Genomic DNA, 13,431 nt, shown 5'->3' with positions numbered 1-13,431 from the left:
TTATCAAAACAGCAAATGGAGAATGAACCTGGAATTGGAGTTCAATAAACCTTAGACAGCGTTTTCAACATCTGGCCAAATTCCAAACAGCTTCATGATCATCGTGAATATTAACCGTACCCCAGGGGAGGAGCCAACATGGTTGTAGAAGGTTCAGAGAGGCGACAATCCGACCTCAGAAACCAGGACACCTTCTCAATATAATCAACTGCAGCATGTTGAAGGAACTCAAAGACGTTCATGACGCTTTCTAAAAATAGATTTTTCTCCACCACCTGCAGCTGTTGAGGTAAAAAAAAAAAAAAAAGGGTTGGCATTTGAAAGTGTGAGGAATTTAGAGAAGACAATGTTTGAGCAGAACAGAGGTCTCCAGATGTGTGGTTATATATATATATATGTGTGTGTGTGTGTGTGTGTGTGTGTGTGTGTGTGTGTGTGTGGGCAGATTTTTATAGCTTGGTGGAGTAAATGTCATGACTGGAATAGGAACATCTGACAAGCTCTCGGCTGAAAATATTCTCTTGAGGAAATATGTGTTTAAGTAAAAAAGGGTTTCTAAAAGCGATTCTGGTGAGTAAGGATCTAAAATTAGGAGCAGCCTAGCATTAGCATTAGCATTAGCAACATGAATAGTGAAAGGTCTTGACAGGGATATTAAGACAGGCGAGTGTGTGTGTGTGTGTGTGTGTGTGTGTGTGTGTGTGTGTGTGTGTGTGCGCGCGCGTGTGTGTGTGTGTGTGTGTGTGTGTTTGAGATAATGCAGATCCCAGCACTTGGGAATTAAGCTCTGCATACTTCTGGGACTCTTCTACCCGGTTGGTGAGGTGGATATGTAGCGCTGAGTTCAACCCTGCTCCCAAAATAGGTTGCGTGTTTACCACCGGCTCGAGCGGCTACAACATCCGAGCCTCACATGTTCTCCAATTTACCTTTATTTTTACTCCAAGTGTTTGGGATTACGCTTTTGTGCCAGCTTTGTGGATTGCGAGCACAGATATTCCTGTTGAATGCCTTTAGTGACATTTTTGTGGACACCTGAGCGCTTTTTGAACATCCCCATTCCACATTTAACCCCCGTTTGCTGTTCTATTTCCCTCCACTCTTCAGATTTTTGTGCTTGTTCAGGGTTTATAGCTCCATAGCAGGCCATTAAAGATCTTCCTCTCCAACCCATATCTTCACGGCGCTCTCTTTGTGCTGAGGAGCATTGTCATGCTGGAACAGGTTTTTCGTCTCTCCTAGTTCAGGCGAAGGGAAAATTCCATACGGCATCCAAAGACGTTCCATAAAATTGTGTGCCTTTGACTTTTAAGCACCAACTCGGAGAAGAACCACACATATTTCTGAAAAAAGTCAGGTGTCCCAATACTTTTTAAATCTTGTGATCAAACGACAATCAAAGCCCATCGATTTGCATAAAGAACCACGGAAGAACCTTTATTTCTCCATGCGGTATTGCTTCGCATGCGTTTTTCACCTCCACCACTAGGGGTGTCGTAGTGCAATATGTCCATGCAGAACATGACCATGCAGAAAATGAATGCAAATGCAGAATTAGGATGAGAAAAATCCCGCATGGAAATCCCTGAAACTATGGCATCAGATTTACAGCAAATTTCCAAAACCTTCAGAAGATGACCGAAGCTCTGTACCAGACTTCAGAACAGTTTTGAGTTTATTTTTTTGTTTTTTACCGTAAATATGACCTTGAGATTCTCGGGACTGTGATATCTCAGGAACAAGTGGTTCAATGTTGGAGTTGCAATCAGCGCATAAACTGGCTCGCTTTTAGAATCAACCCAGACAGGGTCAAGGTCACAACAAGGTTTTCTTTTGAATAAACAAGTTCTACTTTATGCACTTCAGCCCATACTTACGTTCTTCAGCGTTCGCCAGTAAATCTGATATAATAACCTTGTTTAAATTTACTGTGTCCTTGTTTATGCTGCAGGTCCTTCAAACCAGATTTCATTCTGATTCGCCAGCACGCCTACAGCATGACTCCGGGAGAAGACTTCAGAAGCCTTGTGATTGGTCTGCAGTATGGCAGTGTGCAGAGCATCAACTCCCTGCACTCCATCTACAACTTCTGTAGCAAGCCCTGGGTTGTAAGTGTTACACCTTCAATCCGTAACACGCCTGTGGGGTATCATATGATATATAACTATAGACTACATCTATGAATCAGATATATAGCTATAAACTATATATCTCCTATATATATATATATATATATATATATATATATATATATATATATATATATATATATATATATATATATTAGTATATATTGGTATGGATTATATCTATTAATGGTATATATCTATTGGTCAGTGGCGAAACTGAACTTCAAACTGAATTTTATTCGATTTTTTGATTCGTATAAACTACATTTCCAATAATCCGTATTATATAACTAAAGCTGATTAGTAGCTTTGTGGAAGCTTCGCACAATAAAGGCCCCCCTGATAACACGTGTTTTTATCGCCTGTGTGTTTTTGCATGCAGTTCGCTCAGATGATCAAACTCTACCATGACTTGGGTCCGGAGAAATTCCCCCTGAACGAGCAAATATTCTTCCCCGACCACACACAGATGGTGAGTGTCCACTTCTGTTTCCTGATTCTTTTTTTCATAAATTCTATTACATTTGATATGTAATATCATTATATAAACCAGATACAGGGCTAATGGAGCAATAGACTGTATCTAAAGACAAAATATATAACTATAGACTGTTACTATAAACAACATATGGAGCCATAAACTATATATCTATAGGCAAAACATATACCTATATCTTATCATAGCCAATGTATATAGCTATAGACCGTATCTATAGACAGAATTTATAGTTATAGACTGTATCTAGACAATATTTAGCTATAAACTGTATCTATAGACACTATATGTAGCTATAGACTGTATTTATAGACAAAATACAACTTCAGGCTGAATCTATAAACAAAATAACTACAGACTGAATCTATAAACAAAATAACTACAGACGGAATCTATAAACAAAATATAACTACAGACAAAATCTATAAACAAAATATAACTACAGACTGAATCTATAAACAAAATATAACTACAGACTGAATCTATAAACAAAATATAACTACAGACTGAATCTATAAACAAAATATAACTACAGACAAAATCTATAAACAAAATATAACTACAGACAAAATCTATAAACAAAATATAACTACAGACGGAATCTATAAACAAAATATAACTACAGACGGAATCTATAAACAAAATATAACTACAGACAAAATCTATAAACAAAATATAACTACAGACTAAATCTATAAACAAAATATAACTACAGACAAAATCTATAAACAAAATATAACTACAGACGGAATCTATAAACAAAATATAACTACAGACGGAATCTATAAACAAAATATAACTACAGACTGAATCTATAAACAAAATATAACTACAGACTGAATCTATAAACAAAATATAACTACAGACAAAATCTATGAACAAAATATAACTACAGACTGAATCTATAAACAAAATATAACTACAGACAAAATCTATGAACAAAATATAACTACAGACTGAATCTATAAACAAAATATAACTACAGACAAAATCTATAAACAAAATATAACTACAGACGGAATCTTTAAACAAAATATAACTACAGACGGAATCTATAAACAAAATATAACTACAGACAAAATCTATAAACAAAATATAACTACAGACGGAATCTATAAACAAAATATAACTACAGACGGAATCTATAAACAAAATATAACTACAGACAAAATCTATAAACAAAATAACTACAGACAAAATCTATAAACAAAATATAACTACAGACAAAATCTATAAACAAAAAATAACTACAGACAAAATCTATAAACAAAATATAACTACAGACTGAATCTATAAACAAAATATAACTACAGACAAAATCTATAAACAAAATAACTACAGACAAAATCTATAAACAAAATATAACTACAGACAAAATCTATAAACAAAAAATAACTACAGACAAAATCTATAAACAAAATATACTGCTAGACTGCATCAATAGATGTATGCAGCTATAAACTGTATCTAGGCGATATATATGTAGCTATAGGCTAGTTGTAGATGCTATATAAAGCTGTAAACTTTATCTATAGACAAGATGTAGAGCTGTAGACTATCTATAGACAAAAATATTTAGCTCTATATATATCCTGATTTGTCTTTATGAAATGCTATAATAATAATAATGATATCAGTATATACAGATTTATCGTGTATCCAAGCGATGAGGTCATGAGCAACGCATTCATGTGCAGGGAAAATAATAATACAGGAACAGATTTGTTGTGTGTATTAAGACATGATCGCTAATAATAATAATAATAATAATTTATTAATAATAGATAATAATAATATCCCGAATTGACGCAGGCGTCCGATAAATTCTAAACATACATTTTGTTGTTCTTGTTGTATACAGGACATGATCACAGATGCACTTTTCATTCATTTTTTATTATAAAAATATAAAAGAGAAATTCAAAATCATTTTACGCTTCTGTAAGCTCCTACAAGACATTTCCCCTTACAAATCAGTGTATACACACACACACACACACACACACATACATACATACACACTAACACATATATGATCTAATGCAAGACAGAGATTAAGATGCCTCGGGATTTTTCCCATTCGCCGGATTATATCCATAAATACGACATGATTTCGGACGGTTTTCCCGACGTTCCAATTAGCGGTTGACTTATTTATTTATTTCTCCACCCCGAGACATCGTAACCTCATACAGAGGAATGAACGGAAGATTGTACTGTCAGATTATACAGTAAATATATAAAAAAAAAAATCTGTACGCTTCAAAATACATTGTTGGCAAAAGTTTGCGGACACCCGAGCATAAGATGTGCTTTTTGAACATTCCGTTTCACATCGAGTCCCATTTTGGTGTTATAATAACCTCTGGGGGTGCATTTTCATTCCAAAAGTGTTGGGTTTGGGTGGCTCTATAGCAGCACTCGTACAGGTTCGGGAGAATCGTCCTGTAAAATTGTGCGCTTTCAGCCACGAGTGATAACGGTGTCGAGAGGGGAAAAAAAAACAGACGAAAAAAAAAAAAGTGTCCCAATACTTTTGCACATTTCCGAACTAAAACCTCTGGTAGCGCTTTCCATTCTATTTTTTTTTTGTTCCGAAACATTAAAGTACCATCATATCACATTATCGCCATCTTTGTACACGTGTAGGAATTTTTCAGATCGTTTTAGACGCATTTTCCCCACAGAGGTTTTAATCGGGTCATCGTTTTTATTGATTTTTACTTTTTAGCTTATACCATAAAAGAAAAAGGATCCGAAATAAAAACTCGAACCGACCCTCCCTCCATCCCGTCCCCGAAAACGTGTGCTAGGCCCTTTTTTTTCCCATTATTATCTGTAAAAAATATACATTATAACTCTGTTATCATTATTATTCATCAACTATTCCAAACAAATAAAACATCGAACGCAGGAGATTATATTACGGGAAAGCGGAACAACTACAGCACAAAAACTCAGAGACAGGCGATAGATAGATAGATAGATAGATAGATAGATAGATAGATAGATAGATAGATAGATAGATAGATAGATAGATAGATAGATAGATAGATATACAGTATACACTGTGGGTCTATACAGTTTCCTCGTCACGTTCGAAATCAGCGAAAAATAAAAATACCACTCGAATCGATGCGAGGACCGCTTTCGTATTGCTTTCGTAAATGCTGACGGCAGGCACACGGATCCCCAGGAACCGGACCGGATCGCGTTTCACAGTAGCACTTATTGCTTTACGATTAAGTGTGACCGAATATTTTTTAAGCGACCGTTTAGTGCATTCTCAAAGCGAACTGAAGGCTGAGACGAGAAATCGGCAGAAACTAATAATAATAATAATAATAATAATAATAACGCGACCGTATTTATGGCAATTTATGACGAGACCTGCTTTTTAGTTTTGATTTGTTTTTGTTTTTTTTTTACCCCGATTTCATTTCTTGTTTCTCGTCTCTCCGTCGAGGGCGTCGCGGCGGGCGTCTCCGTGGAGACCGCCTCGGCGATACGTCACGGTTACAAACACGGTTCACCTCTAAAGTGCTACCACAGGCATCAATAACATTGTCGTTCGACACATTCGGAAAACAAGGAAGGGGACCCTTGAGCAGGGTGGGCGGGGCAGGTGAGGGGGCAGAGCATGTGATGTGAAGGGGCGGGGCAATGGTTTTTGGAGGGGCAGTGACGGGTTACAATAAAATCTATATTTTTGTAGGTTGTTTTTTTTTTTATATATATATAGGTTTTCAGAAAGGGGTCTTTTCAAGGGTCCGTGGTGTTCATGTTCGTTTTGTCGCGCGAGGTCATGCCCCGGTACCAGCTACAGTAGCCCTCTTTCTGCTGGATGCAGGCGTAGTGCCGGGACTGGTAGCCGGGGTAGCCGAAGTGCGACAGCATGTCCGTCCACAGGCACTCGTTCTTCGAAGTCACGAAGCAGGGCAGATAGTGGCACGGCTTAATCTGTAGAGAGGAAGCAAGAACGAGGAGAAATCAACATGGGGTATTGGAGACGTCCCAATACTTTTGCCCATAGTTAAATTGTGGTGTGTGTATGTGTGTGTGTGTGAGTGTGTGTGAGTGTAGATGAATAGTGCTGTTTATAGACACACATCTAAAATGTCACAGTGAGATATTTCAAGATCTACAGGGATCGTAATTAGCGGTTTGCTGCTTTTTATAATGTTATACAACATTAAACTCTGTGTGTGTGTGTGTGTGTGTGTGTGTGTGTGTTACCAGCCCATAACCCACCCCACCCCCTTTAGTTGGTATGTGTACTATTGGCATAGAACCACTAATTAAATCCAATGGGTTAATTGTTTTTGTTGGCTCTTGTCCCCAGCCACCGGTTTCCTCCGAGCGGATACATCAGGTTCCGCGGTCTACGCTATAATTTAACCGACTGACGATTTTCCTGGTTATTCAGGAGAAAACAAATAAAACGTGCACGAGTGCACGCGTGTGTGTGTGTGTGTGTGTGTGTGTGTGTGTCCACGCACTCACCCTGCAGTTGCAGCCCAGCTGGTAGCGATGGTTCATTCCTTTCTTCTGGGCCAGGGACAGGGCTTCCCACCTCTCGTTGAAGTTACAGAGCCCCGTGTAAACCTTTCCGTCATACACGCGACCTACGACGAAGAGGCAGAATTATTAGCGATATGCAATTATATACACGAGGTAAAAAATCGGAAAAAATTATCAAGACTAGTTTTGTAACACGCCAACAGATGGCAGCACTGGGCTGCGTGCACAGTCACAAGGAGCCTCCGTTTGGCTCCTGCGCACGTCGCCCTTCCGGAAGGAACGGGAACGCCGGGAGCGCTGTGTCGCTGTGCGTTTTTGTAAACGAAACTTTTTTGACACCACCTTGTGTCGACATACGGTATTGCACATTGAGGTCACGATCCTCCGAAGGTCCTCGAACGGCTAATTTTAGCGGCGTGCCGTTCGGGGCTTAGCGCCTATGACCGCGCAACAGGTGCAGCGGCCAAGTTCACGGGGCGCCGACGGACTGAAACCGTGACCGTGCGCCCGAGGTAGCTTATCCTCACTGACGGATTATTTTAGACGCTGGTCTGGAACGAGATCTTATCGCTGTGAATAAACTCCTCATGGATCTATGAGAGCTTTTTAGGCTGCGGGGGGAAAAGCAAGACCCCAATTGCATAAAGTTAATGGGGTGTGTGTGTGTGTGTGTGTGTGTGTGTGTGTGTGTGTGTGTGTGTGTGAGAAATAGACTGAGAGGTGAACCGTGTAGTCTGTAGCGAGTGTGTGACTCTTTCCAGACAATCAGCAACCATCAAGACCTTATGTGTTTGTCTTCTGCTTATGCAAGACGGACCCGTGTGAATCATACACACACACACACACACACACACACACACACACCATTCCACACGGAATGAAAGAAAAAAAAAAAAAAGTGTTTGTTCTCAGCAAATGAAGCGTCGCTCGCTCGCTCACGGTCCGGTTCCTGACTTCCTGCCAATTGTTAAACGCATGCTGCAATTTTTCTTCAGCGGTCCGACATTTTTCCCCTCGGTCATGTGTGTAATGGAGGATTGTTTGCCGTGTGCATCTGGTTCAGGGGGATTGTGCCTTTGCAAACAAAAGCCTGCCATTTACAACCTTGTTTTTGTACCGCGAGGCATGTGATACACGGGTAGGGGTGGTGTGTGTGTGTGTGTGTGTGTGTGTGTGTGTGTGTGTGTATTCGTTTAGAAAAGCATGCAAATGGCTGCTTAGTCCCGAGCCTTTTTTTTTTTACACTTTAAACGTGCCGTGCGGCAAAAAGTACAGGATTTCCAATATAAACTATACAACCAAAAGTTTGTGGACGCCTGACCACAAGATTGTACGTTTTTTTGTTTGTTTGTTTTTTTCTGTCGCGCTGTTGTTGTGAAAGAAAAAAACTGATTTCTAGATCGCTCATGTTGACTGGAACTCACCTGTGATGAGGTACTGGTACTTGTTGATGTCGAACCTGACTCCGCACAGGCTCTCCGAAGCGTCCGTGTAGATGTGCTGGACGTGCTGGATTTTGTTGAATCCTTTGTACATCTATAAGAGAGTGAAAAAAAAAGAAAACACAAATCAGAATGTGCATGAAAATCAATTCGACCCACAACAACAACAACAACAATCGACCAGCAACCGGCGTTTCTGGAGAACAATTTATAAAAACGCACGCCTTCTCAGGTCATGCGCTATGAGGCACGATACGAGAACCAGGTGTGTGTGTGTGTGTGTGTGTGTGTGTGTGTGTGTGTGTGTGTGTGGTGGGTGGGTGGGGGGGTCTATGCCAGATCGACAGTAGGTATAATTACCGAAATAACACTCCGTAATTATGTGTAATGTACGTATAATACGAGCGTGCAGGAACTTCTACTGCGCTAAGGTCAGGTGAACCTGGAGCTCGTTGAAGCGATCGTTTGTGTTGGAGGAACGTCATCGGTTTGTCCACAAGGCAACAGGAAATCCCTGTTTAGATTCAGCATTCTCAAAAAACCAGTCCAACTTATTTTTGGCAAAATTTCCCATCCATCATAATTCAAAAGCTATAACCTGTAGTACAGGACATGGGCTTCCTAAACAAAAGTATTGGGACACCAGATTTGGTTCTTCCTTAAACTGTTCCCACAAACCTGCAGCTTGGAAAAACTTTCCTAGAACTACGAGACGCAAAAGCCGAGCTCCATCGTTTGTGAATTTTCCATGCTGGTTGCACATGAACATCATCTCAGAAAAGTGTCTCTTATTATAATGGGAAATGTGAAATGGGATGTTCTGATGCTCGGGCGTCCACAAACATTTGACCATATATATAACGGTTTACATACATCAGACAAACATTATGACTTGTGTATTGAGCTGCAGAAGAGCTGCAGTTATGGAGACGCTCTGACCCAGACGTCTAGTCGTTTTTCTTTTCCTTTTTTTTTTTTTATCAAATCCCGTTTTATTTCTGCTTCGGACACGTGATCATGTGATGATGCGACACCTGATCAGAGGAACGAGACTCACCTTCATCTGCTTGACGGTGTAGCGCATGGTGCCGAACGGTCCATCCTTCAGCAACTTCTTCGCCACCACTTTGGCTCGAATCACTGCGAAAAAAAACAACAAATACATCAAGAGATAAATCACATCATTGTCTCGCAGACGTCTCGATAGTTTCCTCGCATCCACGTCTTCAAGAACGCAACTATATGGACAGGATTGAATCTTAGCAATCTGGAGATAATAAAGTCTGAAATATGAGGACAGTCTGGGACCTGAAAAACAGTCTTTACGTGATAATAATCGAATTTCCGCCCGTCAGTCTGGGACATGTCTCTCACTCGGACGCAGAACCGCCACCGTCCTCCTCCTCCTTCAGCTCCCTCTCTCTAATCCTGGCCCGTGTAAAAGGATTCCACATCCTCGAGGCCGCAACACCGATCTGATTTATTTGTCTTATCAGCCGAATATCAACAACAACAACAAAAAAAGCACCGCAGACTAAACGTCTGGCCGGCTTTCCGGCGCGTCTGGGAACGGCGTGACGGTGCGGAACGGCGTGCGTATGCGACGCCTCATTTGCGAAGATGAATAGACCTTTCCTGTGGCGTCTGATTTTGGAATTCTCCAAGCTCTTAAACAGCGTAGGAAGTTCACCTGCTCCTCACGACCAGACGGAGACGGAGGAGGGGCGTGATGGAGAAAGCTTGCAGTGGCTGGGATGTTTATCTTTTCAATCCCCTGTAGGAATTTCCTTCCCACATTTCCTTCAGGCTCGCATTCCACGAGCTAATCCGAGAAAAAAAAAAAAAAAAAAGTCTGACTCCTCCTCCTCCTGCCTGCTAAGGAGGTTCTAGAATCTTCTAGCACACAAAACCAGACCGAGGATGTGATAGCGTGATATTATCGCCGTTCAGAACATCTTCCCAGACACCAGATTTCAAACATGAACCTGCATACAAGAACTCGCGGGGAACGCCCCAACTTGACCTTGAAAATGTTCCACTCTTCACTTCCAAACCTGCACAAACTTCCTTGCCAGAGACTCTCCATATTTGGTACATTCCGGTCTGAACCACACAAAACCCCCCCACCACCACCTCCACCACCTTGACGTCTCTCCGTGTCTCTCTACGTTGCGTCTGAGACCCTTAAAGTTCTCCTTGTAGATCAGAATCCTTCAACTGTGAAAATACACTGAACCACCAATAGTATTGGGACACCCAAAATTATTCTATATTTTTTCAGAGAGCTTTGGATTTTGTAGCATAAAATGTTTTTACTGAAGTAGAAGATCTGCTCCAGCAGGACCATGCTCCATGCAGATATGGAAGATCTGAAACAGCCAACACCTTTTGCGAAGAATTGGAATGCTGACTGCAACTTTAGACCTTCTCACCTCACCTCGCCTCGCATCACCTCTACTAAAGCCCCGATGGCCCGAATGTGCTACAGATCTCCACAGAAATCTAGAGGAACATCATCTCAGAGAGCGGCATTTATAAGAACAACAAATTGATGTTGTATCATAACCAATCTTCTGCTAAAGTGTTTTTCTAGCGTTTCAGAAGCACCATGAACACGCGAAGAATATTCGGCTCCGTTCCTTTCAGCAGATGTTCACACGTGCATGTTTCTACCACTGGAGCGAATTCATCAGATAACGAATCCAGAGCGTGAACGTAAACACTCCTAGAACTAATGTCTGTTCCTCGAACGTTTGACAAGGTTTTTTTTTTTGCTTTACATCAAGTACAGATGCTGTAGTGCTCCTCAGCGAGGTGGAGGAACGCGCAGTGATGCTGGAGAAGATGTAGAGAAGAAACACGAACAAAAGTTTGTGGACACCTTACGTGGAACGTCGCATCCCGCGTTTGCTTCAAACTTCCATCTACTGTTTCGACACACGCATCACTATCAGAATGTAACCATGGCAACCGCTACTAAACTCAAACTAAAGTCTCTGGAGACCAGGACGTGCTGGTTTAATGGAAACCATTAGACTTCCTGTGCTGGTTTCTGTTTGCTTTGGTGTTTGTTCAGCAGTTCTGCTGGTGCAGTGATCTGCTCGTTGGGTGATCACCGGACAGTCCAGGTGTTCTTCAGGGCGAAAACATCTGGACTGGGGGTGCAGAAAGCACGAGCTGGTGGATTTATCAGCCTGCTTTCCTGCTCAGAAGGACAGAGGGAGAAAGAGAAGAGAGAGAGAAAATGAGGGAGAGAGAGAAGGGTTGAGAAGGAGAGAGAGAAAAACAGACAGAGAGGAAGAGAAGCAGGGGGAGAGAGAGGGTGAAGGAGAGAGGGATTTAGAAGAAGAGAAAATGATTGAGGAGAGAGAAGGAGAGGGAAGAAATGGAAAATGAAAAAGGGAAGGAGGAAAACGGTGAGGAGAAGAAGAGAGAGGGGGGAGAACGAGAGAGAGAGAGAGAGAGAGAGAGAGAGAGAGAGAGAGAGAACAACCTCTCTGTGCCAGCGCCGTGGTCGTGTTGCCATGGCGACCGTTAACTCTTCCCTCCCTCCCTCCCTCCCTCCGGCGCAACTGCACTCCAACTTTTCCCGAGTGCGCAGTGATCAGATCTCATCCGATCTCATCCGATCACGTTTATTACACTTTGTTGCGCAATGCAATAAATAAATAAATAAATAAATTACATCCCAGTGCACTACAGAGCGCGCGCCTCCCTATAGCGTGTACGCCATATATATATTTATATATAAACACACACACACACACATACACACACACACACACACATATATATATATATATAAACACACACACACACACACACGCACATATATATATATATATATATATATATATATATATATATATATATATATATATATATATGTATATATACATACATACACACACACACACACACACACACACAGATGCGCGCGCACGCACGCGCGCGCGCACAAAGTCGTCTACGCAGCTGCAACTCTAAACGCGTCTTACCGACATCGGAGTTGCAGAACGCGTCTTGCGGGTGCGTGAGAGCGCACGAGCACGCATCCAGCTCCTCCACGCGCAAGCTGGTGAACACGAACAGCAGGCTGAGCAGCTGGCACGCGGTCTTCATCTTCTTCACCTGCGTTTTGGTTTTTATTCGCGTCGAATATAAAATGTTCTCTCTGTGTGTGTGTGTCTCGGATCCGGACTGAGTGAGCGAGCGCTCTGTGCTCCGAGTGTGTGTGTGTGAGTGTAAGTGTGTGTGAGCAGAAAGGAGCGCGCGCCGCTCGTGTTATAGTTTGGCGCAGCTGTGGAACGCCCCTCCGCCTCCACGGGCGTCGCAGCTGTCAGCCAATCAGAGCACCGATGATGCCATTCCAATTAACCAAAGCACTGGGATGACGTATTGCAAATTGACTTCACAATTACTAACTGCCTTTCCAAAAAAAAACAAAAAAATATTCCTTTTCCTCAGAGGTTTGGAAGATATGCTTGGAATGGGGTCCGAAAACCTCAGAGCACCTCGCAAGATGGTCAAAACTACATTAAAGATCACAAGAGCTACAAGAAATCCATGATCTTCTGGAATGTCCTTTGGATAGAGAGATCCTGTGCACAAGGAAAATATGGGTTTGAGTAGATCTTCTTCTAAGGAGCTCTAAACCCTGTTGAGATGAAAGTGCACCTCAAGCCTCCTCACCTGAGCGAGGCCCTTAACCCTATAGCTGCTAAGTTGAAGGAATGAGATCGAATGTAAGTCAGCCTGGATAAATATGCTGTTCTGATACCTTCCACTATTCCAGGAAGATGTTCTACAGTTCAAGATCTTCCACTCCAACCCCATATCTTCA

General features: G+C 41.6%; 2 protein-coding genes across 3 annotated transcripts in view; one reads left to right on the top strand and one right to left on the bottom strand.

The window, feature by feature from the left end:
• Nucleotides 1-13,431, top strand: part of syn3 (synapsin III) — a 58,806-nt gene that overhangs the window by 23,051 nt on the left and 22,324 nt on the right. For both annotated transcript variants that reach the window (XM_083527871.1, XM_083527870.1), the window contains exons 5-6: nucleotides 1,952-2,108; nucleotides 2,512-2,601. In XM_083527871.1, coding sequence (XP_083383997.1) covers nucleotides 1,952-2,108; nucleotides 2,512-2,601 — 247 coding nt within the window. The remainder of the gene's footprint in view (nucleotides 1-1,951; nucleotides 2,109-2,511; nucleotides 2,602-13,431) is intronic.
• On the bottom strand, nucleotides 4,503-12,863 carry LOC310718845 (metalloproteinase inhibitor 3). Its single transcript, XM_083527912.1, has 5 exons — nucleotides 12,587-12,863; nucleotides 9,646-9,728; nucleotides 8,571-8,682; nucleotides 7,129-7,250; nucleotides 4,503-6,585 (listed from the first exon to the last, which is right to left on the bottom strand). The coding sequence occupies exons 1-5, from the start codon at nucleotides 12,708-12,710 to the stop codon at nucleotides 6,388-6,390; spliced, it is 639 nt and encodes a 212-aa protein (XP_083384038.1). The 5' UTR covers nucleotides 12,711-12,863; the 3' UTR covers nucleotides 4,503-6,387.

The sequence above is a fragment of the Silurus aristotelis genome (assembly GCF_946808225.1).
Source record: "Silurus aristotelis genome assembly, chromosome: 24".
Lineage (NCBI taxonomy): Eukaryota > Metazoa > Chordata > Actinopteri > Siluriformes > Siluridae > Silurus > Silurus aristotelis.
Note: the sequence above shows the minus strand (reverse complement) of the source record. Positions and strands in the feature narration are given on the sequence as shown.